The 26,414-nt window shown below is 50.4% G+C and overlaps 1 protein-coding gene across 1 annotated transcript; it reads right to left on the reverse strand.

Annotated features, from left to right (window-relative positions):
* Positions 1-10,563: 10,563 nt before the first annotated feature.
* LOC123349077 (C-C motif chemokine 17-like) lies at positions 10,564-12,480 on the reverse strand. Its single transcript, XM_044986811.1, has 3 exons — positions 12,367-12,480; positions 11,691-11,805; positions 10,564-10,958 (listed from the first exon to the last, which is right to left on the reverse strand). The coding sequence occupies exons 1-3, from the start codon at positions 12,431-12,433 to the stop codon at positions 10,838-10,840; spliced, it is 303 nt and encodes a 100-aa protein (XP_044842746.1). The 5' UTR covers positions 12,434-12,480; the 3' UTR covers positions 10,564-10,837.
* Between the last annotated feature and the right edge of the window lie 13,934 nt (positions 12,481-26,414).

Consider the following 26,414-nt stretch of genomic DNA (forward strand, 5'->3'; position numbering starts at 1 on the left):
GAGAGAGATTTTAAGTGAGTGCAAGTACAAGGCATTGAAGCCAGAAATGGTTGCAAGAGAAATACAGATAAAAAGCTTTCTAGTGCTAAAACTTAACTTAGACTTGGTTCAAGATAAAATCTGTATCTTGTGCTTCCAGCAACAGGGCTGATCACATTTCACATCCCCATTAATTGTGCAAACCTATACACTGGGTGGAAGGGTCTTCCTGACCTCAGCTGATGATCAGTTTATATCCTGGAGGATGAGGACTGATAGCAAGTATAATTTGGGTCCCCTCTTGTGTCACCGCAAATGCTAGGCTTAGCAGCTCCACAGTTTGAACCAAGTGGACATCACCGTGATCCAAAAACCACTTTGTGGTAGGTCATCAGGTCATTAGAACAGGACATAAACTGCAGTGGGGAAGGCCAGGGAAGCAAGGGGATGGGAGTGGGCTGTGAGATTATCTTGCTTATGGAAGGACTCTTGCAATGCCCAGGGGTTAACCCCTCCTGATACCGGTCCAGGATTTAGGAAGTCAAAGAACAGTCCTGAGAATCCAACCCAGATTTTATAAGGACCCCAGAGGTTGCTGGTACAAGAGTTTAAGAGTGAGGCCAGGTCTGCACTACAGACCTATCTGAGTTTTTTGATTGGAGCAAATTCAGTTGTATCTTAGGGCTTGGCTGTAGACAGTGGATCATGTGATGTGTCCCGGATGGAAGCTGGAGGCATGTAGGTAAGAATAGTGGTCAGTAGGTTTCCGGTATAGGGTGGTGTTTATGTGACCATCACTTATTTGCACTGTAGTGTCTAGGAAGTGGATCTCTTGTGTGGACTGGTCCAGGCTAAGGTTGATGGTGGGGTGGAAATTGTTGAAATCTTGATGGTGGGGTTGAATTCTTCAAGGGCCTCCTTCCCGTGGGTCCCTATGATGAAGATGTCATCAATGTAGCGCAAGTAGAGGAGGCACGCTAGGGGACAAGAGCTGAGGAAGCATTGTTCCAAGTCAGCCATGAAAATGTTGGCATACTGTGGGGCCATGCGGGTACCCATAGCAGTGTCGCTGACTTGAAGGTATAAATTGTCCCCAAATCTGAAATGATTGCGGGTGAGGACAAAGTTACAAAGCTCAGCCACCAGGTGTGCCGTGGCCTGATCAGGGATATTGTTCCTGACAGCTTGTAGTCCATCTTCGTGTGGAATATTGGTATAAAGAGCTTCTGCATCCATGGTGGCCAGGATGGTGTTTGCAGGAAGATCTATTGATGCATTGTAGTTTCCTCAGGAAATCGGTGGTGTCTTGAAGGCAGCTAGGAGTGCTGGTAGCTTAGGGTCTGAGGAGAGAGTCCAAATAGCCAGATAATCCTGCTGTCAGGGTGTCAATGCCTGAGATGACGGGGCATCCAGGGTTTCCAGGTTTATGGATTTTGGGTAGCAGATAGGATACCCCTGGTCGGGGCTCTGGGGGTGTCTGTGTAGATTTGTTCTCGTGCTGTAGCAGGGAGTTTGTTGAGCGGATGGTGTAGTTTCGTTTGGTATTCCTCAGTGGGATCAGAGGATAGTGTCCTGCAGAATGTGGTGTTGGAGAGTTGCCTGGCAGCCTCCTGTTCATAATCCGACCTGTCCATGAGGACTACAGCACCTCCTTTGTCAGCCCCTTTGATTATAGTGTCAGAGTTGTTTCTGAGGCTGGGGATGGCATTGCGTTCTGTACGGCTGAGGTTATGGGGCACGTGATGCTGTTTGTTCACAATTTCAGCCTGTGCACGTCTGCGGAAGCACTCTACGTAGAAATCCAATCTGTCATTTTGACCGTCAGGAAGAGTCCACGCAGAATTCTTCTTGTTGTTGAATTCTTCTTCTTCTCCCAAATAAATCTGTTAGTCTTTAAGGTGCCACCAGACTTCTCGTTGTTTTTGTGGATACGGACTAACACGGCTACCCCTCTGATATATTCATTTCATTCAGGATCAGCACAACCATTGCTCCCAGGAAGAATCAAACTGCTACCCCTATTGATCAGATCAAATAAAATTAAAAAGGAGTATTTGATTCCCAAATTAATAGTTTCAAGTCAAGCAAATTCACCTCCTATAATTATATTCTACACAATAAGTTCGCCACCTTTAGCAGCTCTTTAAGGCATGTTTTGGTAGGGCCTACCGATGTGGAGGTGAGTGGCCTGCAGTACAGACTCCACATAAGCTTGGAGAAATCATCTATGTATCTGTCTGACTGTTTCAGACCTACCTGTCCAACACCGATGCTCAGTTTTCCATCCCCCTCTCTTCACCTGGAAAACCAGGAAGGTCTGTGCAGGCAATGAGGAGGAAAAGCTAATTCAAGACCAGATAACGGCTAGTGTCTGATGACAATGATTCAGAACTCCTTGTCCTATCGGCGGCTACAGCTGTCCTTGGCACCACATTTCAGGAAAGATGTGAACAAATTGGAGAAAGTCCAGAAAAGAGCAACAAAATTTATTAAAGGTCTAGAAAACATGACCTATGAGAGAGGATGGAAAAAAGTGGGTTTATTTAGTCTGGAGAAGAGAAGACTGAGAGGGGACGTGATAACCGTTTTCAAGTACATAAAAGGTTGTTACAAGGAGGAGGGAGAAATTTTTTCTTCTTAACCTGTGAGGGTTGGTACAAGAAGCAATGGGGTTAAATTGCAGCAAGGGCGGTGTAGGCTGGGCATTAGGAAAAACTTCCTAACTCTCCGGGTGGTTAAGCACTGGAATAAATTGCCTAGGGAGGTGGTGGAATCTCCATCACTGGGGATTTTTAAGAGCAGGTTGGACAAACACCGGCCAGGGATGGTCTAGATAATACTTAGTCCTGCCATGATGCAGGAGATTGGACTAGATGACCTCTCGAGGCCCCTTCCAGTCCTGTGATTCTATAAGCACCAATATGGAGGCAGTGTGACACATCACATTTATATTGGTGCCCATAACAAAATTCATGTGTTGGGGGTGGGGCTGAGGGGTTCAGAGTGGGGGAGGGGGCTCGGGGCTGGTGCAGAGGGTTGGGGTGCAGGGGTGTGAGGGCTCCAGCTGGAGGGTGCAGGCTCTGGGGTGGGGCTGGGGATGAGGGTGCCAGAGGCTGCTCTGGGGCTACAGCACGGAGAGAGGACTCCCCCCAGCTCTCTCTCCCTGCAGCAACACCTGGGCTGGGGGGGTAGGTGCCTCTACCCCAGCTGTGGCAGCTCCAGGACTGCGGCGCTAAATAGGTGGCTGCGCGGCCGCACGGCTTAGAGGGAACTTAGCTTGTGAGGTGTCATTTGAAAACGAAGAACTCACTGCTCAGTGATATCATGGTGAAATGCGTGTAGCACCATTGTGTGTAAAGTTATGAACAGAAGCTGGAATCAGGACTGAAATGTGGTTACTAGACAAGTGTGGGGAGCGAACAAGCCTGTTTCTCAAAGACAAAGGACAAGCTGACGCTTCTAGCCGGGTGTCGTCAGAGATGATGGCCAATCACTTGTCAAGGGTGGTGAAGAAGAGGGCCAACCCCTCCCCCCCCCGCCAAGGTATTGCTCCCTATCGATCGCTCTTTCTTTTTAATCGACGATGACGAAGGAAGCATCCATTTGACTTTGGGAAGAGATCTTGACCAGCCAGTAATAAAGATGGGATACCAGAGCAGCGAGCTCACTGGTTTGTTCTGCTAGGGGAATTCCTCATTTCCCATGTGACCCACGGGTGCAGAGAGTGGGACTTGCTGACTACAGGTCAGTGTGATGAGTTTTGTAAGGGAGCTGCGTTTCAAAGCTCTCACTCCCTTCCTCTGCTGCAATGGACACACTCAGGGACTAGGATCCTCAAGGCCCACCAAATAAGGGGAACCAAAGTTGCTGCGTTACTGTTCAGGTTCTTACACTGCACCCATCACTGTGGTATCTGAACACACGAACATAGTGACTAATATCTTTCCAAGGGGGCGCCTCTCTGCACCAGCCTGCCACAAAGGGAAAGACTCTGTGCGCATGTTTTTAATTAGTTAGTGATGTTGATTTAGCTGGTGTGCCGCGTGAGGGTATGTGGGAAGGCCAGGCTGCCGACGTGTGCTCTGCATTTGGACAGCGATGCAGGGACGTTTGTGGTGGGTCTTCGTTCCAACAGGAGAGAGGTCCACAGTTGTGGGCCGGCCCCTGAGAAAGCTTTGTCTCCTGCACACCCGACCACCACTCTTACAGTGGGCAGCTCCACTGAGCCTCAAGAGAGGAGTTGTGGGGGTGATCGGAGTCTCAGCATAAGGATTTCCTGCAGGTGTCTTGGTCCCAAGCCAAGCAGAGCTTTGGAAATGAGGACAGAAGCCCAGATCCTCAAAGATATTGTTAGGAATCCAAAAAACTTGGAAGCTCTGGGCCAGAGACCCTACCCTTGGCCCTCAGTTCTACAGGAAGTGAGGAAGGGAGGGAGGCCAGGTCTTCTCGCCAGGATGGGACGCACTCCCCTAACCACCGAGAGATGGTGCAACACTTTGTTATAGAGCTGGACCCTCTACGCACTCCGCCTCTGTGAGGGGTGCAGAGGAACTCCTCGACGGTGAGCTGATTGTAGGGTTTGTGGGGACACGTCCTAGAGCAGAGGTCACCCTGCATGCTGCAGCGCCTTTGAAATGCCTCCTTCTGCCTACGAGCACAAGCTCTGTTTGATTTTAGCAGCTCTTCCTCCCCCGGTGCGGCTATCGGTCAGTTGCTGCACTGGCTGGACGCCTCTTGTGTTACCTTAGATTGTGAAGCACAATAGAGTTGTGTAGCATCGGCATCGTGCTGGCAACTGAGCTACGGAGTCTGAAAGGTTGTCGACCCCTGCTCTAGAAGCTTGAGAAAGTCCCTGCACTGGCTGAGGTTTCCTTTTCATCTGAACGGACCTCTGGAGAATTCTGCGGTGCTTATGCAACAGAAAAAAAAAAGAAACATCCTAATTCTGCAAATAGGGAAGGAGGAATTCAAGGGAAACGTGTTCTGGCTTGGTGAGAGCTGCTTGACCCTTAAATGCAGTGTGGAAAGGAAGGGGCCAGGGAGAATGTGCACACAAGACCATTGTTTCATCCCCTAGCCTGACTGAAACAAAGCAGGGAACAGATACAGCTCTCTAGGCACTTCCTTAGGAGGATACCTGCCGGGTCAGCACAGGGTCAGAAAGATCCCAGCCCAAAATATGCAGGTGACGGAGCCTTAACCATTCAACTCCCTTCTACCTGGGTTTTCTCTCAGTAATGACTCTGAGTTTGATTCACCCCTGCCTACGGGGCGTTTAAACCCCACGGAGAGCCAGGACCTGGCTCACTAATAATACCTAGTAGATCTCACAGTGCTTTACAAAGGAGGTCAGTCTCCTAATCCCTATGTATACATGGGAAACTGAGGCACAGAGCGATGACGTGATTTGCCAAGCCTCATGGGGCATTAAATGGTACCTAGGCCTCATGCTGGCATTCTGCATTGTGAATTTCACCCTCTGTCCACCTCCTTTTGTCCATCTACCCTCTGTCTTCTTTCTCACTGGCCACTCACCTGGTCCCCAGCGGCTGCTGCTGTACTTTATGGCTCTCCAAGTGTAGTCATGTATTTTTTGAAAGTTCTTATTGATCCTTATTTAAAAGAGGGGTTGTCAACCCCATGAGTTCAAAAACCATGAGCGTGGCTTGCAAATCATGACATTTTACAAAATCATAGAAAAATATCTATGATATCTATCTTTAGGAAAATATCACGAGATTGGCAATCAAATCGCAAGAGTTGGCAATGCTGCAGAATCATATCCTGTGTACTGCAGTTTCACAGCATTGCACCTGCAGCTCAGTAATCAGTCCGCAGAAACCAGCACAGGGAAGCATGCAGTCACACTCATGGCAAGAAAATACCTGTATGGGAGCTCGTGAAGAACCTTTGTTCTTAAGATAATAATGGGCTAGGACCCGGATGCACAAAACAAGTTGGGCGTTGTGACGCTGACTGTCACAGCACCTACCGTTTAGGTGCTTAGAAGATCACTGCAATTCCCAAGCCGTGAGTTAGGAGGGGGTCACAGCTGGGAATCACCAGCACAGGTGCCTCCCGGCAGGCCAGATTTAGGTGCTGATCTCCATGAGAGGGGTGGGACTTAGCACACACCCCACTGATCATCATCTCCCATTGGCTAGCTTAGGCAGCCCTTCAATCCCATTGGTTGCAATGGCAGTTAGGAGCCTGAACACCTTGGAGTTTCTGGGCCAATGTCCATTTTCCCAGTGAGATGCTACAGGAGTTTACTCCCGTCTTCCTCCCATGCTGGAGTGTTCTCTAGGAACAAACACCCAGTTAACACATGCCCTGTGACAAGGTCTACCAGGCCTTTGTGGCTCCCTACAGGAGGCCCCGGGGCCCTACTATACCCCCCACCCCAGGAAGGAGCAGCGAAGGTGAGTTCTCCAGGCCTGCCTAGAGATGCCTTACGGAAGCAGCCAATCAGAGCCCAGCAGGCTCAGATAAAAGGCAGGGCAGGGCCTTTGCAGGTCAGTTCCTGGCTGGGACCAGAGCTTCTAAGGAAGGGAGCATCTCTCTGGCCCAAGGAGCTCAAGGGACAACCAGAGCTTGGCTCTAGCTGCATTTCTTAAACTGGGAGAAAGAGACCCTGAGATCTTGACCCCTAAAGTTGGGGGTGGCGAAAAAGGGGCCATCTGGGAAGAGGCCCAGGGAAGTAGCAGCAATGAATTGAAGTGAGAGGTGTGGGGCAGCTGCAGATAGGCTCCCTGGGTTCAAACCCAGAGTAGTGGGTGGGCCTGGGGTCCCCCACGGCCACCGACAATGTGGTGTAAACCCTGAGAAATGGACGAGGCTCATCTAGAAGCCTGAGAGAAGGGCTGAGTTTAAAGGGCCCAGAGCTGAAGACCCTGATGAGGGCAGATAGACAGTTCTTGGCGGATTCTTTGCCATTTTGACTGAGTGACCTGGCCGGAGGGTTGAGCCACTGAAGACCTGCCAGCTGAACTCAATAACCCACAGGGGGCACCAAGAGTGGGGAAAAGACTTCGGTCCCACACACAACAGCAGGAGGCACTCAAGAGGTGAGCAGCCCCCTCACATGCCCCTGAATAACAGCCTCAGACTGTCCAGGATTTCCATTTAGTGTGGAGAAAACCCCACACTTTAATCTTTTACATTCCTCGTTATGATTTTTTTTTCTGCTTTATAGTACAGCTGATGCGTCCAGGAATTCCCTGTCTTGTATCCCCGCACAGGCCTGATTAAGTCCATTAGCCCTCCCATTGACTCCTGGGGGACGAATTACACTCTTAAAGTGAGTACTTACAAGCTGAAGGCCCTTGGGCCTGGATCCTCAGAGCTATTCAGGTGCCTAACTCCCATAGACTTCAGGGGGAGTTAAGTGCCTAAATACCTTTGAGGCTATTGGCCTTGCAGAATATTAGGTCTCAAACTTGCAGCCCTCTGAGGAAATGCCTGCCGATGTCAGCTGCAGTTACTGAGAGTTTCATCAGAGTAAGGGCTGAAAGGTTTGACCCCCATATATTTTAAACAAGGGTCAACTTCCTGAGAATGCAGAGCTGGGACAGGGAGCAGAGTCTGGCTGGGAGCGTATCAGTCCATAGGGTGCCACACGTCTATTCATTGCTATGGTTCTTACCCCTTTGTTTGCAGCAGTGATCAAGGTGTGTTCCAGCCACATGAGAAGGGATGGTCCCTGCCCCAAGATGTTCACAGGCTAAGCCTAGCCAGATAGACAAAGGTCAGGGAAGGTAAACAACAGATGGGATTTTCTACAGAGATTAACCAGACTTGCTGAAAGGAAGAGTGGTCTTTCCCTGGGCTAAGTTATTAGAACAGCATCTGTTTCTGACTCACTGTTATGTCTAGGTGACCTATTCTCCGTTCCTTGGTGTGGGGAAGAGAATTTCTTGGGCCAGATCCTGATCTCATTTAAACAGATACAAATCCAGAGCAGCCCTATTGAGTCCATGGAAATGAGATCAGAAATCCCTTAGCATTACTTTGATATCGCGTACATTGCTCCCAGTTTGGTATCGTCCACAAATTTTATCTGTGTACTCTCTATGCCAGTATCTAAATCACTGATAAAGATCCTGAACAGAACTGGACCCAGAACCGATCTCTGTGGAACCCCACTCGTTATGCCCTTCCAGCATGGCTGTGAACCATTGATAACTACTCTCTGGGAACGGGTTTCCCACCCACCTTATAGTAGCTCCATCTAAGTTGCATTTCCCCTAGTTTGTTTATGAGCAGGTCAGTTTACCCTAGGTGGATTGACTCCCTTCCTCTGCTCCCTGCAGCTCCCTGCATCAGCTTTTCTTTCTCAAACCCCCAGAGCCCCAACTCCTCCCAGAACCCCAGTTCTCTGACAGTGGGTCTCATGTCTGGAACTCCCTGGGCCCTCTCCTCAGATCCACTACAGCCCCTTTGTACCACTCCAATGTAACCACTCTTGCCTGGAGTAGGGCAAATGCTGGAGCAATGTAGAACTAACATAGCAACTTCATGCCACTTCTCCACAGTGTGGGGGCTGGAGAAAAGTGAAAATGTGTCTTTCTTGCTGCTGGAATAGTGGCCAGAGCTGCCAGGCACAGTTAGAGCAGCCCTGGGGCTGCTGTAATTTATGTCAGGGGTCACTCTGACTTGCAGGTGGCCTCTGAATAATAGAGCCACAACTGATGTAAAGCCCTTGTTCCAACCCCCCCCACCACCACCACCTCGCCTTCATATCCTGCACTGACCCCAACATGTCTAGGGTCGCTCCAGAGATTGTAGCTGGACCTGAGACCACATACACCCAGGCTGAGCCCGGGTTAGACGATTAGTACTGAAGAACTGTGTATAGGTGCAGTTTGCCAGCTGGCCACTAGGAGACGCCATTTCTCCAGGAATAAGGCATTATGTAGCGAGGCAGCCTGGCTTCCAGCTAATTGGAAAGCCATTTCCAGTCACTAAAGCAATTAGCATGAAAAATCAATAAGTGCCTAAATTGCAGTTAATCGACCATCCCTTGCTTAACAGTACACACTTGTGTGTCCCGGTACACAGGAAAGGAACAGGGCTAAGTCAGCCCTGGCGTCACTACAGCCTCCCGCACGGCAAGGGAGACCCCCCCGGAGGATGTGGATGACGTCCAAAGGGGACAGCGATGACCTGAGGGAGGATCCAGGCTTAGCAGGGAGACTCTGGAGACCCAGGAGAGTTTGCTGCCCCTGATGTTACAAGATGGTCACAAAAGACTTGCTGCCCTGGGTAGGGATCTCCGCCGGAGGCTTGCATGCAGGCTCGATAGAAGTGTTCGGTCCTGTCCCCCTGAGGATTTAACCGCCTGTCGGCCCAGTCCTTTCTCAGGGACCCTGGCGCTGGTGGATGGCCTGGAAGATTCCCCCAGAGAGGAAGCGCGACGCTGGGGCCAGCGCTGGAGCAGGGCAAGCGGGGGCTGCGATGCACACGAGAGGCTGCCGCGGGTAGAGGAGGAAGGCAGGCGACAATGAGAGCTCTGCTCTGTTTGCGTGAGCTGCTTGGCTAACGAATGGAGCCACTGACCCCTGTTGACATGTGGTGTACTGTGTGTGTGTCACCGCTGTGCAGAGAGGAGCCTCCTCTCTTATGTTCCACTGACGGCCTGTGGTACAGTAAGGTCATAGGAAATTCCCCTGCAGACCAGACCGGGGAATCCGTCTAGCCCAGTAACCTGCCTTCAGCAGTGACCAGTACGTGCTGCTTCAGATGGAGGTGTAACACCCACAATGCACCTGGCCAGTGGTGCCCTGCTGTGGGCTTCTTTCCCAGACCCACCGGCTGAATCCAGAGGCCCAAACCTGAGAAGTAGTCGGGGCCTGCACCCCTACTACCGCCACCACTGAGAGCCTGGCATTCTACTTTTAACTGTTGGGGGTTCCACCTGCTTTGCCAGATCCCTAATACCATGGCCAGATGCTATGGAGAAATGGCAGCCCCTCTTTGGGGGGGGGAGCAAACAGTGGAGAGATATTGGGGGGTGCAAAATGAGTGCAGAGGAATAACTCCCATGGGGGTGGGGGTAACCGATGACTACACGCAGGATGGACCCATAAGGAATAAATGGTCCGGCAATGGCAGTGAAGTAGTCACAGCTGGGGAATACTGATCCCTGGCTCTTTTGAAGGATTGGGCTAAACTCTGCGTCACCCAGTTTGAAGGTAGGTGCCAGCGATGAGAAGCTGGAGGCCGGGCAGCATTTCACTGATCTGTAGCTTCCCCTGAGCAAACACCTCTTTGGCAGGGGAGCCAGTTGCTCAGGGCACGTGCATGTCGTGCCACGAGGAATTGCCTTTGATTGGGTGGTGGCTTTTTTTTTTTTAATTCCTAGCCCCTGTTCTGCCCTCTACTGACCTCATTTGCTGAGCAAGAGTGCAACGAGCTGCCGCACTGCCCCGACAGCTGGAGCTGGGAGGTCACAGAAAGGAGCCCCTCCCCCTCACCCTCACAATGAGGCTTCCTGATTGTGGCTCTTTCCATGAATCAGCAAAGTGTAGCCCGACGAGCCGTTAATGCCAACCCGTGAGGAGCACGAACACTCACAAACGCTTGCAGTGTAGCAATGAAGCTTTATTATATGTGCATCTGTTACAGCTTGTGGGTGTTCTTGCATGGACACTTACAGTCTGAAACACAACGTAGCTGGCTGTAGTGCACAGTGTGTCCGTCAGTAAGTGCACAGAGCTCGCTCACTCTCTCAGGACTGAGCTGTCTGTCTGTCAGTGCTGAAACAAGAACTGTCCAGTGAGGTATGTGGAATGAAGACAGGAAATGTGCAGAGACAACCGGAGGCAGTAGGGTCTGGTGTGGCTCTGGGGTGGAGCGTTTATCTTTGGTTCTCAGAACGTGGGGTTTGTTTCCTCTTTGCCTGCAAGACCTTGATTGCTCTCTTCACCCAAAGCTTTGAGGGGTCAGCACAGACCTTGCGGCCAGCAACCGTCTCCAACCTGCAGATGGAAAAGCAAGAGAGCTCATTAAAAAGGGGCACCTATATATTTAATTTGGAAACATCTTGCCCTTCCCTTGTCTGTCTGTCTGATTTAGATTGTAAACTCTTTGGAGCAGGGACTATAATTTATATACATATCTACAGTGCCTGGCACATTGGGGCCCTGATCAAGACTGGGGCCTTTAGATGCAATTATAATACAAATTATTATGAGTGTTATACCATTCATCTAGATAGCTCATCCTCTTGAGTCTCGCTAGGCCATTTGTTTCAATAATACCCTGCAGCAAGATTAACGATACTTCTTACTTCTGGAGATTACACCGTGTTACTCTCTTTATAAAAAGAACAGGAGTACTTGTGGCACCTTAGAGACTAACAAATTTATTTGAGCATAAGCTTTCGTGGGCTACAGCCCACTTCTTCAGATGCATAGACTGGAACACACAGACAGGAGTTATTTATACATACAGAGAACATGAAAAGGTGAAAGTATGCATACCAACTGGAAAAGTCCAACCAATTGATACAGACTAACACGGCTACTACTCTGAAACCTCTCTTTATGATGAAAACCTCCCATATAGAAGAGCGTAACGTGACCCTGTGGTCTCTGTGACCTGAGGTGACGGCTGGCATCTCAGGCCGACACCTTCTCTGGCTTGCCAGTGATGTGCACTGTAATAAGGTAGGAGGACAATCAGCCCTGGAGGGAAAGGTCTCTACTTACACAACGGCTTGTAAGTGACACTCGCTGGGGGTCCGGTAGAAATCCACCAGTTTAGCAAGCTGAATGGCACCAGTCACGTGATCAAAGCAACATTCCACGGGAGTAGCTGATATGGCTGTGAAAGAGAGAGTTAGTTAATCCCAAAGCCATTGCATTAGAACGGACTGGTATTGGGATTTCTCAGGGTCTCTGTTCTCCCTTTTAGTCACCTCAGGAAAACTACATTAAAACTGTGAAAAGTGTGGCTGACATTGTCTCCACAGGAGTGGGAATTCCCAGGCTAAGATGCAGTTAAGTTTAAGAATCTCTGTCCATTTTGGCTACTGTATTGGAGACCTGAATCTGAAAGAACACGTTAAAGTTGATGGCAAAGCTACATATGGGAACACACCTGGTCCACCTGATACTTCACTGGAGTCATTCTGAGACGCACTATGGCTACAGTGCATTTCACAGCTACACTGGGTTTGAGCTCAGCTCTGGCCATGGTTCTCCAAAGGGGCTAATGATTTCAGCTGTCTCCAGTTTTGAGTGCACAACTCCCTAATTCCAGACACTTGGGGCTAGAACCTTGGCTGATGTAAATCGATATAGCTCCACAGATTTCAATGGAACTACTCCTGCATACACCAGCTGAGGATCTGACCTCTGCTCCTGTATCAAGGGTCCTACTCACCTGTTGCATATTGATAAGAAAACCCCAAGAGGAAGGCGGCCAGGAGAGTTGTCCTCAGGCTGATCATGGTGACTTTGAAGTGGGTTTCCTTCTGCTGTAGAACTGTTCCTTTCTTCCCCGGGAAGCTGTGAAGTTAGCTCTTGGAGGCAAAGGCAGGCAATTTATTCTGTCTGTGCTGCCTTCACAAGCCACGTGTCAGCAGAGTTCAGAGAAAAACCAACCCGGAAAGTGTGGAGAGATTCCACAAAATGTGCCTGATTTTAACTCATGAGAAAGGAAACCCTGAGAACAGCCCTGGAAAGCAGAACACATCACTTCTGCATTCTGAGTAAACTAGCCAGTGGTCTGACAGCCTGGCTTCTGCCAGCTTTGGCTACCTCTTGCTGGGTGACTCCCCAGTCCTGGATTTCCCGCACAGAAAAGTGTGTCCTGCACTGCCCAGCCCTTTTTTGGACATATCAGCAACTTACCTCCCTCTCCCCGTAAGGAAATAATGTCGAGCCGTCTGCTACTTTAACTGGAGTTACCAGCCAGCCCAGTTTAACCATCCACTGGATTAGTTTTGATTAAAGATTAAAACCAGTTTATTTAACTCCAAAGAGAGAGATTTTAAGTGAGTGCAAGTCCAAGGCATTGAAGCCAGAAATGGTTGCAAGAGAAATACAGATAAAAAGCTTTCTAGTGCTAAAACTTAACTTAGACTTGGTTCAAGATAAAATCTGTATCTTGTACTTCCAGCAACAGGGCTGACCACATTTCACATCCCTGTTAATTATGCAAACCTATACAATGGGTGGAAGCTGACCTCAGCTGATGATCAGTTTATATCCTGGAGGATGAGGACTGATAGCAAGCATAATTTGGGTCCTCTCTTGTGTAACCAGAGTTGCTAGGCTTAGCTCCTCCACAGTCTGATCCAAGTGCTTTTCAAACTCTGGACATCACCGTGATCCAAAAACCACTTTGTGGTAGGTCATCAGGTCATTAGAACAGGACATAAACTGCAGTGGGGAAGGCCAGGGAAGCAAGAGGCTGGGAGTGGGCTGTGAGATAATCTCGCTTATGGAAGGACCCTTGCAATGCCCAGGGGTTATCCCCTCCAGATACTGGACCAGGATTTAGGAACAGTCAAAGAACAGTCCTGAGAATCTATCCCAGGTTTTATAAGGAGCCCAGTGGTTGCTGGGACAAGAGTTTAAGAATTAGGCCAGGTCTGTACTACAGACCTATAAGTCGCTCAGGGGTGTGAAAAATCCACCCCCTGAGCAACATAGTTATCCCGACCTAATCCTCACAGGGCTGTATGTGATGGGGTTTGTTACAGGGATTGGTTCCTGGGTTAGTGTTTCTGTGGTGTAGTGTGTAGTTGCTGGTGAGTATTTGCTGGAGGTTGGGGGGCTGTCTGTAAGCGAGGACTGGCCTGTCTCCCAAGGTCTGTGAGAGTGAGGGATCATTTTCCAGGATAGATTGTAGATCGTTGATGATGCGCTGGAGAGGTTTTAGCTGGGGACTGTATGTGATGGGCAGTGTTTGTTCTGTTATTTTCCTTGTTAGGCCTGTCCTGTAGTAGGTGACTTCTGGGTACCCGTCTCGCTCTGTCAATCTATTTCCTCACTTCCCCAGGTGGGTACTGGGTGGGTTTTAAGAACACTTGATAAAGATCTTGTAGGTATTTGTTTCTGTCTGAGGGATTGGAGCAAATTCAGTTGTATCTTAGGGCTTGGCTGTAGACAGTGGATCATGTGATGTGTCCCGGATGGAAGCTGGAGGCATGTAGGTAAGAATAGTGGTCAGTAGGTTTCCGGTATAGGGTGGTGTTTATGTGACCATCACTTATTTGCACTGTAGTGTCCAGGAAGTGGATCTCTTGTCTGGACTGGTCCAGGTTAAAGTTGATGGTGGGGTGGAAATTGTTGAAATCTTGATGGTGGGGTCAAATTCTTCAAGGGCCTCCTTCCCGTAGGTCCATATGATGAAGATGTCATCAATGTAGCGCAAGTAGAGGAGGCACGCTAGGGGACAAGATCTGAGGAAGCGTTGCTCCAAGTCAGCCATGAAAATGTTGGCATACTGTGGGGCCATGCGGGTACCCATAGCAGTGCCGCTGACTTGAAGGTATAAATTGTCCCCAAATCTGAAATGGTTGCAGGTGAGGACAAAGTTACAAAGCTCAGCCACCAGGTGTGCCGTGGCCTGATCAGGGATATTGCTCCTGACAGCTTGTAGTCCATCTTCGTGTGGAATATTGGTATAAAGAGCTTCTGCAACCATGGTGGCCAGGATGGTGTTTTCAGGAAGATCACCGATGCATTGTAGTTTCCTCAGGAAATCGGTGGTGTCTTGAAGGCAGCTAGGAGTGCTGGTAGCTTAGGGTCTGAGGAGAGAGTCCAAATAGCCAGATAATCCTGCTGTCAGGGTGTCAATGCCTGAGATGATGGGGCGTCCAGGGTTTTTCAGGTTTATGGATCCTAGTTAGCAGATAGAAGACCCCTGGTCGGGGCTCTGGGGGTGTCTGTGTAGATTTGGTCTCGTGCTGTAGCAGGGAGTTTGTTGAGCGGATGGTGTAGTTTCTTTTGATACGCCTCAGTGGGATCGGAGAATAGTGTCCTGCAGAATGTGGTGTTGGAGAGTTGCCTGGCAGCCTCCTGTTCATAATCCAACCTGTTCATTGAGGACTACAGCACCTCCTTTGTCAGCACCTTTGATTATAATGTCAGAGTTGTTTCTGAGGCTGGGGATGGCATTGCGTTATGTACGGCTGAGGTTATGGGGCACGTGATGCTGTTTGTTCACAATTTCAGCCTGTGCACATCTACAGAAGCACTGTACGTAGAAGTCCAGTCTGTCATTTTGACCATCAGGAGGAGTCCACGCAGAATTCTTCTTCTTGTTGAATTCTTCTTCTCCCAAATAAATCTGTTAGTCTTTAAGGTGCCACCGGACTTCTCGTTGTTTTTGTGGATACGGACGAACATGGCTACCTCTCTGATATATTCATTTCATTCAGGATCAGCACAACCATTGCTCCCAGGAAGGAGGAAAAGCTAATTCAAGACTAGATAATGGCCAGTGTCTGATGACAATGATTCACAACTCCTTGTCCTGTCGGTGGCTACAGCTGTCTTTGGGCATGGTTTGGAATTTGGTAGGGTTGAGCCAGGATTCTGACCTTCGTATTACCTGGAAATGCAGAGAGCTCTGAGCACTGCCTGAATGAGATAATGGCCTGTCCAAGACTGTGATTGGGTGGTGATGTGCACATCTAGTCCAAGGACAAAGGGCCAGGGTGTGACCGGCTGTGTGGGTTAGATCACAGGGGGCCTGTGAAATTTATCAGGAGGCAAGAGAGGAGATGGATATGAGGATGGAGGTTGCATCTAAGACCACGTCAACATAGGAGAAAGAGCATGTGTATTCTAGGCTGTTCTAGGACCTGTCTCTTCTACCACTTGCGCTCAAGATGGATATCAACTGCCCAGCCTGCAATCGCTGCTGCAGTCAATCACTGGCTGAAACCTGGTGCAGGTTTTCAGGGAGATTTCCAATCCATCCTTCCATACACTAACTACATTGCTCGGTGACGGACTATACACAGTTCTGTGAATGCCTTTCCAGCTCAGGGGTGATGTTCAGAGCCCTCTTCTGTAGTAAACACTGCATACCAGGTGTGACCGAATGCACCCCCATATTCACACCCTACACATCATTGTAAAAATATGCCTTGTGAGCAGTGTTCCCTCCCATGTGCAGAATGAATTGTGTTATGTATGCCATCAGTTGCACACATACAAAATGGGAAATGACTGCCTAGGAAGGAGCACTGCGGAAAGGGATCTGGAGGTCATAGTAGATCACAAGCTAACTATAAGTCAAAATGTAACACTGTTGCAAAAACAGCAGGAGTATTGTAAGCAAGACACAAGGAATAATTCTTCTGCTCTACTCCGAGCTGATTAGGCCTCAACTGGAGTATTGTGTCCAGTTCTGGGTTCCACGTTTCAGGAAAGATTTGGAGAAAGTCCAAAGAAGAGCAACAAAAATGAGTAAAGGTCTAGAAAACATGATTTATGAGGTAAGATTGAAAAAATTGGGTTTATTTAGTCTGGACAAGAGAAGACTGAGAGGGGATATGATAACAGTTTTCAGGTACATAAAAGGTCGTTACAAGGAGGAAGGAGAAAAATTACAAGGACGGTGTAGGTTGGACATTAGGAAAAACTTCCTAACTCTCCGGGTGGTTAAACACTGGAATAAATTGCCTAAGGAGGTTGTGAAATCTCCATCATTGGGGATTTTTAAGAGCAGGTTGGACAAACACCTGTCAGGGATGGTCTAGATAATACTTAGTCCTGCCATGAGGCAGGAGACTGGATTAGATGACCTCTCGAGGTCCCTTCCAGTCCTATGATTCTATGTGCACCAATATGGAGGCAGTGTGACACATCACATTTATATTGGTGCCCATAACAAAATTCATGTGGTGGGGGTGGGGCTGAGGTGTTCGGAGTGGAGGAGGGGGCTCAGGGCTGGTGCAGAGGGTGGTGCAGGGGTGTGAGGGCTCCAGCTGGAGGGTGCAGGCTCTGGGGTGGGGCTGGGGATGAGGGTGCCAGAGGCTGCTCTGGGGCTACAGGAGGGAGAGAAGACTCCCCCCAGCTCTCTCTCCCTGCAGCAGCACCTGGGCTGGCAGGGGTAGGTGCCGCTACCCCAGCTGTGGCAGCTCCAGGACTGCGGCGCTAAATAGGCGGCCGTGAAGCTTAGAGGGAACTTGGCTTGTGAGGTGTCATTTGAAAACGAAGAACTCGCTGCTCAGTGATATCATGGTGAAATGTGTGTAGCACCATTGTGTGTAAAGTTATCAACAGAAGCTGAAATCAGGACTGAAATGGTTACTAGACAAGTGTGGGGAGTGAACATCCTGTTTCTCAAAGACAAAGGACCCTACGCTTGGCCCTCAATTCCACAGGAAGTGAGGAAGGGAGGGAGGCCAGGTCTTCTCGCCAGGATGAGACGCAGTCCCCTAGCCACCGAGAGATGGTGCAACACTTTGTTATAGAGCTGGACCCTCTACGCACTCCGCCTCTGTGAGGGGTGCAGAGGAACTCCTCAACGGTGAGCTGATTGTAGGGTTTGTGGGGACACGTCCTAGAGCAGTGGCCACCCTACATGCTGCAGCGCCTTTGAAATGCCTCCTTCTGCCTACGAGCACAAGCTCTGTTTGATTTTAGCAGCTCTTCCTCCCCCGGTGCGGCTATCGGTCAGTTGCTGCACTGGCCGGACGCCTCTGGTGTTACCTTAGATAGCGAAGCACAATAGAGTTGTGTAGCATCGGCATCGTGCTGGCAACTGAGCTACAGAGTCATGTGGAAATATTGAATAGCATCACGGAGAGAACTCAGCCTTTGGGGACTCAGCTCAGGATGGGTCTAGTGGTCGAGGTGCAGGTTCCCTTTGCTACCCCTGGCCTTCAAGGAACAATTCAAACCGTGTTCATGAGATTCCCTGGACCCAAGCCCACCTCCCTCAGGCCACGTTGTGACAGACCCTCCTGAGTGCTATGGAGAGGTCCAGGATGTGAGAACTGACACCTGCCCCAGGCCCATGGACAGCAAGAACGTCCATCAACCCAGGACAGATTGAGGCAGGGGCTATTTTGGCTGTAGAAGAGGAGGTGTGAGATGATGTGGGGAATAAACAGGTCAGCTTGGGCTAGATCTTCTGCTGGTGTAAATCCGTGTAGCTCCCTTGACGCCCACAGAGCTACCTCAGTTTACACTAGCTGAGGCTCTGGCCCATTGACCCTCAGAAGCAGGCCCCACTCTCCCTCCCCACCACCAGCACATTCCCAAGATGCTCCTGCTGTAGCATTGCCATGCAGTGAAGCAACTTGGGAGCTCCAGATAAGCATTGTTCTCCCTGGGTTCCGCACCTGTACAGATTCTTCATTGCAGGGGTGGCGGGTGGACAGGAGTTGAGAGTTGATTGGCAACCTTTACCCTCTAGAAGCTTGAGAAAGTCCCTGCACTGGCTGAGGTTTCCTTTTCATCGGAACAGAGCTCTGGAGAATTCTGCGGTGCATATGTACCAAGGGAAAAAAAAGAAACATCCTACTTCTGCAAATAGGGAAGGGGGAATTCAAGGGAAACGTGTTCTGGCTTGGTGAGAGCTGCTTGACCCTTAAATGCAGTGTGGAAAGGAAGGGGCCAGGGAGAATGTGCACACAGGACCATTGTTTCATCCCCTAGCCTGACTGAAACAAAGCAGGGAACAGATACAGCTCTCTAGGCTCTTCCTTAGGAGGATACCTGCCGGGTCAGCACAGGGTCAGAAAAAGCCCAGCCCAAAATATGCAGGTGACAGAGCCTTAACCATTCAACTCCCTTCTACCTGGGTTTTCTCTCAGTAGTTTTCTCTCAGAGTTTAATTCACCCCTGCCTATGGGGCGTTTAAACCCCACAGAGAGCCAGGACCTGGCTCAAGTACTGATAATACCTAGTAGATCTCACAGTGCTTTACAAAGGAGGTCAGTCTCCTAATCCCTATGTATACATGGGGAAACTGAGGCACAGAGCGATAAAGTGATTTGCCAAGCCTCATGGGGAATTAAATGGTACCTAGGCCTCAGTACTTCTCGTGTCTTGCTTACAACACTCCTGGTAATACACCTCAGAATGATGTTTGCTTTTTTTGCAACAGCGTTACACTGTTGACTCAGATTAAGCTTGTGGTCCACTATGACCCCCCAGATCCCTTTCGTGCAGTGCTCTTCCTAGGCAGTCATTTCCCATTTTGTATGTGTGCAACTGATTGTTCCTTCCTAAGCAGAGTACTTTGCATTTGTCCTTATTGAATTTCATCCTATTTACTTCAGGCCATTTCTCCAATTTCTCCAGATCATTTTGCATTTTAATTCTATCCTCCAAAGCACTTGCAACCCATCCCAGTTTGGTATCATCCACAACCTTTACCAGTGTACTCTCTATGCCAGTATCTAAATCACGGATAAAGATACTGAACAGAACTGGACCCAGAACCGATCCCTGCAGAGATATACCAATCTCCTAGAACTGGAAGGGACCTTGAAAGGTCATTGTGTCCAGCCCCCTGCCTTCACTAGCAGGACCCACCTTATAGTAGCTCCATCTAGGTTGCATTTCCCCTAGTTTGTTTATGAGCAGGTCAGTCTACCCCAGGTGGATCGACTCCCTTCCCCTGCTCCCTGCATCAGCTTTTCTTTTTACAAACCCCCGGACCCCCAACTCCTCCCAGATCCCCACTTCTCTGACAGTGGGTCTCATGTCTGGAACTCTCTGGGCCCTCTCCTCAGATCCACTACAGCCCCTTTGTACCACTCCAACTTAACCACTCTTGCCTGGAGTAGGGCAAATGCTGGAGCAATGTAGAACTGACATAGCAACTTCATGCCACTTCTCCACAGTGTGGGGGCTGGAGAAAAGTGAAAATGTGTCTTTCTTGCTGCTGGAATAGCGGCCAGAGCTGCCAGGCATAGTTAGAGCAGCCCTGGGGCTGCTGTAATTTATGTCAGGGGTCACTCTAACTCGCAGGTGGCCTCTGAATAATAGAGCCACAACTGATGTAAAGCCCTTGTTCCAACCCTCCCACCTTCTCCACCTCTCCTTCATATCCTGCACTGACCCCAACATGCCAGGAGCGGGAGTCTCTATTTGGTCTGCTGAGCAGGGTTAGCCGCACCAGCGGAGCCTGGTCTACACGCCTGTTCCCACTGAAGGAGCTTTGCTGCTGCTTCTGCCGCAGTGGGGAATTTCCCAGACACCCCAGCATAGCTGCAGTCCTGGGTTCGCTCCGGCGATGGTAGCTGGACCTGAGACCACATACACCCAGGCTGAGCCGGGGTTAGACGATTAGTACTGAAGGACTGGGTAGAGGTGCGGTTTGCCAGCTGGCCACTAGGAGACGCCGTTTCTCCAGGAATAAGGCATTAGCAAGGCAGCCTGGCTTCCAGCTAATTGGAAAGCCATTTCCAGTCACTAAAGCAATTAGCATGAAAAATCAATAAGTGCCTAAATTGCAGTTAATTGACCATCCCTTGCTTAACGGTGCACACTTGTGTGTCCCGGTACACGGGCAAGGAACAGGGCTAAGTCAGCCCTGGCGTCACTACAGCCTCCCGCACGGCAACGGAGACCCCTCCCCGGAGGATGTGGATGGTGTCCAAAGGCGACAGCGATGACCTGAGGGAGGATCCAGGCTTAGCAGGGAGACCCTGGAGACCCAGGAGAGTTTGCTGCCCCTGATGTTACAAGATGGTCACAAAAGACTTGCTGCCCTGGGTAGGGATCTCCGCCGGAGGCTTGCGTGCAGGATCGATAGAAGTGTTCGGTCCTGTCCCCCTGAGGATTTAACCGCCTGTCGGCCCAGCCCTGTCTCAGGGACCCTGGAGCTAGTGGATGGCCTGGAAGATTCCCCCAGAGAGGAAGCGCGACGCTGGGGCCAGCGCTGGAGCAGGGCAAGCGGGGGCTGCGATGCACACAAGAGACTGCCGGGGGTAGAGGAGGAAGGCAGGCGACAATGAGAGCTCTGCTCTGTTTGCGTGAGCTGCTTGGCTAACGAATGGAGCCACTGACCCCTGTTGACGTGTGGTGTACTGTGTGTGTGTCACTGCTGTGCAGAGACGAGCCTCCTCTCTTATGTTCCACTGACGGCCTGTGGTACAGTAAGGCCATAGGAACTTCCCCTGCAGATCAGACCAGGGAATCCGTCTAGCCCAGTAACCTGCCTTCAGCAGTGACCAGTACATGCTGCTTCAGATGGAGGTGTAACACCCACAATGCACCTGGCCAGTGGTGCCCTGCTGTGGGCTTCTTTCCCAGACCCACCAGCTGAATCCAGAGGCCCAAACCTGAGAAGTAGTTGGGGCCTGCACCCCTACTACCGCCACCACTGAGAGCCCAGCGTGCTCAGCAATGCTCCGGCTTAGCATTACCCCCCAACAACCCAGCCATCGCTGGTTCACGCCTCTGTCCTGCCTTCAGCACCTAGCATGACTGGGCCCCTATTGAGTTCTCTCCTCAACCCACCTAGACTCTCCTAGAACCCCCCTCTCCCTTTGGCTGGACTCGATTTGCATTCCATAGCCCCTGGGGGCCACACTGACCTAGGTCCCTCCTGAAGCCCCCTTGCTCCAGTTCCACTCATCACAGACCTGCTCTTTCTATCAAATGGTCAGAGTTCTGGGGATTTCTTGGGCCGGCTGGACCTTAGTGAGATTCCCTGCTTCCCCGTCTCTCCCCTGCAGCCAGCTTCCCAGCTCAAAGCTGTGCTGTAGCGTGGCAGGGTTGGCGATGGAGTTCCTCTGCTGTGATATCTCCCCTCAGATCCTTCGCAGTGCTTTACTCCCCTGCTACACTAAAGGAATTCCCCTGCGTGCTTATCTTCCCCCACAGGTTTACTTTCACAGTCCTCCCAGCGCGCCGCTGGCAAATGGTGGGTGGGAAAAGCACACAAAGCTTCCCGCTCCAGCATGAAGGAACGTAGATGGTGCTTGAATGCATAAATCTAAAGCCGTGTTGGAAACTATGACGAGCTCTGGCAGAGCCCGGCCAGGATAAACACAACTGGAAAGGCTCTGAGGAGCAAAAACAAAGGGCCCAGACAACTTTCGGTAGCATGCAAAGCTGTGTTCCCGGAAACCAGACCTCAACAGCTGAGCAATTTGCAAACACATGCATGGTCACCTTCAGCTGCTCATTATGCAAACAGCTCTGCATGTGTCCTCTCTCTCAGGATCCCACTCAGACAGGAGATCCATTGGGACAAATAGCACACTGGTCAGTTCTGGGACACTGGCAGAACAGTGGGTGCAATGACCTGACATTAGCTTTCAACACGTGATCCTTATGGGGCTCATCACAAGGTCGGCTTCCTCCTCACGCGCCTTTCCTTTCCTTTCACAAACCAGAAAATCAAGGCCTCTCTGTCCCAATAAAAACCCCTCCCCAAACAACAACCAAATCCTGAGTCCCAAACAGGATATCAGCGCCCCATGGGCAGAATCTGGTCTCGTTCCTTCCCGGAGTAGCTGTTCCTTTCTTTTGCCTTTCATGCTGAATCCAGTAGAGTGTAAGGTCCCAGCTGCATCTCCTGTCCAGCCACTTACCCCCTCCCTGTCCGATCGCAAACCCTCAGAGACTGGGTGAGGATACCAAGGTTTGGGGCTTTGGTCTACTCAGACTGCCCCATCCCAACAGCCCGAAGGATTTGTAGGACACAGATGGGAAGTTTAGCCTGTCACAGGGCTGTCTCCATGGACCTGAGGTTCTCTCTGGCCTTACCACATGACAGGGCTTGGTTCTGTCTTTGGCTCCCTGAGCTGGCGGGGGCAGGAAGTGCCGTGGAAGAAGAATGCTCGGCCCCTCAGGGGAGCAGCATTTCTCATGGCTCCAGAGCAGCTCTGAAGACTGAGCTTCTGCACGCATCACGCTTTCCCCTAGGAAAGTCACGGCAAGGCGGGACCATGAGGGAGAAGGAGATCATTCTTCTCTGGAGGACAAAATCGGCATGAAAAAAGGAATGATTCTAGGCTGTTTAGTGAAGCCAGAGAACAAAATGTCAAGGCACCGGTGCTAACCCATAGAAAGGGGAAGTATCCCAATGTCCTCCACTGCCGCCAGAAGAGAATGCACAGACATCCGTCCAGCTCGCGGGAGCAGTGTGAGAGTCACACGAGACGCCAAGGAAAGGACAGTAGGTCAGGTAGGAGCTTGGGACGTTCTGCTAGGGGACCCCTGCAATCTATAGCATACGGGCAGATCCCCTCTGTGTTCCCAGAACAAGCCGAATAAACCCAGCTGCGCCGAAGCTGGCCCAGGTTTCACACAAGAGCGAATGCAGGCCAGGGTAGGACGCTGGTTGGTTCTACAGGGGCAGACAGCCCATTGTGAAGTGCTCGGTAAAAACGCTGGTTCCTTATCGCCACAGCCTTGTGGCTTAACAATAGAGTCCTCGTCAAGGGGGGATGACATATTCACCCCACCCTTCACACCGAAGTGCAGACAGTGCCTGGCAAGCAGAGTTGCTGTCGGACACACTGGCGATATTGAAACACCCTATTGAAACCCGATCTGTAGGGCATTTATTCTGAATGCCATGAAAATGTGGGGGCCAGGGCCCCGCAGGCAGCTCCATGCTGTTTAGGGAAGTGAGCAGAGCCTGGCTAGACAAGTGACACAGAGGGGCTAGTGGATTTCCAGGTTGGAACATGTGAAAGAAGAAAACGCCCGTCTGGGGCAGCATTGAGAAAAAGAAAGAAAGCAAAGGAAGCTTTTCTATCTAAGCAGGAAGGAGCTCTCCTGAGATACACAGACACAAATATTCACGGTGAGCCTTCCGGCCCCAGTGAGGATGTGAGTGGTGAGGAGATGCCTGATCTTCTAGTTAGTCAAAGTGCAGGGGACCTGGCAGCTACTGCAGCATCCATCTCTCCATCTTAATGGATGTAACCATGCACATTCCTCAAGAAAAGTGTCGATCAGAGAAGAGTGTGGTGGAGGCACAAGAAACAGCTGCTGCTGAGTTTAATTCCTTACGTCTACATGATCCAGGACTGTGGACAGTATCCTGTAACAGTTGCCAGTGGAGGACGCAGCTTCTCCAAGCTGAAGGAAATAAAAACACATCTACTCTCCACGATGACACAGGAGAGGCTGGTCGGCCTTGCAACCATCTCAATAGAACATGAGCTGGCCCAGACTGTGGACCTTCAGCAGGAAGCAGTGCAAATCTCTGCAACCTAGAAGGCACGGAAAGCACCACTTTGATTATTCAAACAGATAAAAATGCCAGTGTTTACTATGCAGACAAGAAAACTTACATTTGCTGTTCAGGCGTTTGAAAGTTAAATGTTACTTAAAATTTTTGAACAAGGCATTTTAAGTTGTTCGTTCTCCTTTCTTGGGGTAGGTAGCAGAGCAGCACCATGAGAGGAGTGGAACAGGAATGTAACCCTTCTGCCCCTCTGAGTTGGCAGCAACAAGGGCTGGGTTCAGTATCTAGGGGTTCCGTTTCAATAACACAATGCAAAACCGGCTCGAGCCCCCACCCAGTGACCCGGGACAATTACATCCCCCCGCCCCGGGCGCCTCTAGGAGGCAATACTTCCCCACTCGCAAGCACAGAGTCCGAGTGTAGCAAAATCCTTTTAATAAAGGAGGGAAACAATGCGGCATCACATTGGAGAGACACCACAAACAGGATTATACACAAGCCATAAGCAAAAAAAAAACCCTCCTCCAAGTACATTTGGCAATGTCCTTTCCCCCTTAGAGTCTTAAGTCCAATCACCCCAAAGTCCAACAACCCAAAAGTCTCTGGTCAGTGCCCCCCCAGAGTTCAAAACTTTATCTGCCTGGGTGGATATGGGGAGGGTCACACACAGGGTGTTAAGGGGCACCTTACATGGGCCGGGGCCAACTGCTCCGCCTCTTCGTGGAGTTCTGCTGCAGCCTTCACCACGACCGGCTCCGCTCCACCAGCTGTGCCGTTCCTCCAGCCGACCCGTGAACCGCATCAGCCATCCCTGCAAACCGCTTCACTCTGCTCCGCTCACTGTTCTGTGGGCTGCTCAAACATACTGCAACTGCTCCACTCTGCCAGCCACTTAGCGATAGATCTTCAGGCTCCCCCACTAGTTAACACAGCACTCAGTGATCTCAGCTCAGCAAGCTTAGCTCTTTTAGTGATTTCAGCTTGTAGTAGGGGAGCCCCAGTGCTGGTGCACTACTGGTCCAACATGAATTCAGGGCAGCAGCCTCTAGATGAACTCCTAAAGGATTCAAAATTAGCTCTGCTCTTCAACAGTGGAGAGAGGAGGATGTGCAATTGGTGTTCCAGGCCCTCAAAAAGGGGCACACACCATACCATCAAGTACACAGCCCAGTCCCCAACCTCTCTCAATTCACTGGGTTTTGGCACCCATGTCCCTTGTCTAGCGAGTGCTATTTACTTGATGGTGAGATTCTCTGTCATAAGGCAGTTTCATAGTTCCTCATTCACATAATCAGGGTGACAACACTTTATTCCTCCTGCCCCAATAACAAAGAAATTGAGGATCCCACAGCTGTGAAAATACCCATCCCAGGCTGCTGTGAGCTATGCTAAGTGGAATGGGTTTGCCAATGCAAATGCCTGAAATTCCTTTCCCCACGCCAATGCAAAAGCCTGAAATTCCTTTCCCACTCCTCATAATTTACCACCAGATGTCAGGGTAGAGCTCATCCTGACTCTGCTTACAGGAAGAAGGGAGAATTGAGACCTTTCAAAGCTTTGGCCCAAGCGAGGGGGCATGGGGGCGACATTGGAGCTCCCCGCCTCAGGTGCCAAAATGTGTGGGCCAGCCCTGGCTTGGACACATGCAGCAGTTAGCTGCTGGGCCCAAGTCTTTCAGTGCCCCGTGAATTCCAAAGAGGGCATTTCAGACAAGCCCGTCTTTGTCCTAGATGAACAAGACATTGTAAAGAACAGACATAAAGTGTCCATGAGCACACATAGAGTGCATGCATCCCCTGGCCATCTTCACTGAGCTGCCCGCCAAATAGCTGCTCCTCTCTGGAAACCACACAGCCCTTTGAGATTTAAAGGGTCAGTAAAGCCAGTAAAAGTCAACGGCAAAGTTCGCCTCTGATTCCAGTGGCGGCGGATTGGGCCTAATGTGAGCTGGCATTTGCTAAGAAACTGCAACTGTTTTAAATAATTCCTAGCCCGTTATTAGCTGAAAGGAATTCCAAAGTTCTGCCAACACACTGGCCAGGTAGCAGCCCCAAGAACTCCCTCGCTGCCTTATCCTACACCATATGGATGCTTGCAGCCCTGAGCGTAAAAATGACCCTCAGCACAGCCAGGGGCAATCAGCGCTGTCTGGGTGAGTGTGGACTGGATAAGGGGGCACGGCCAAGTGGCTGGGGCACGGTGCTGGAGGGAAAACATGGTCCCCCTGCTCCACAACTGCCCTGCTGCTAGAGGCATTCAGGTTCCTTATCGCCACAGCCTTGTGGCTTGACAATAGAGTCCTCATG

This window comes from Mauremys mutica, chromosome 14 (genome assembly GCF_020497125.1).
Source record: "Mauremys mutica isolate MM-2020 ecotype Southern chromosome 14, ASM2049712v1, whole genome shotgun sequence".
In the NCBI taxonomy this organism is placed as follows: Eukaryota; Metazoa; Chordata; order Testudines; family Geoemydidae; genus Mauremys; species Mauremys mutica.

Excerpts from the sequence above, each read along its gene's own strand:
- LOC123349077 (XM_044986811.1), bottom strand. The coding sequence starts at position 12,433 with ATGATCAGCCTGAGGACAACTCTCCTGGCCGCCTTCCTCTTGGGGTTT. Across the intron at positions 11,806-12,366 it reads TTCTTATCAATATGCAACAG|CCATATCAGCTACTCCCGTG; the intron begins GTGAGTAGGACC and ends TCTCTTTCACAG. Across the intron at positions 10,959-11,690 it reads TGTCACTTACAAGCCGTTGT|GTTGGAGACGGTTGCTGGCC; the intron begins GTAAGTAGAGAC and ends TTCCATCTGCAG.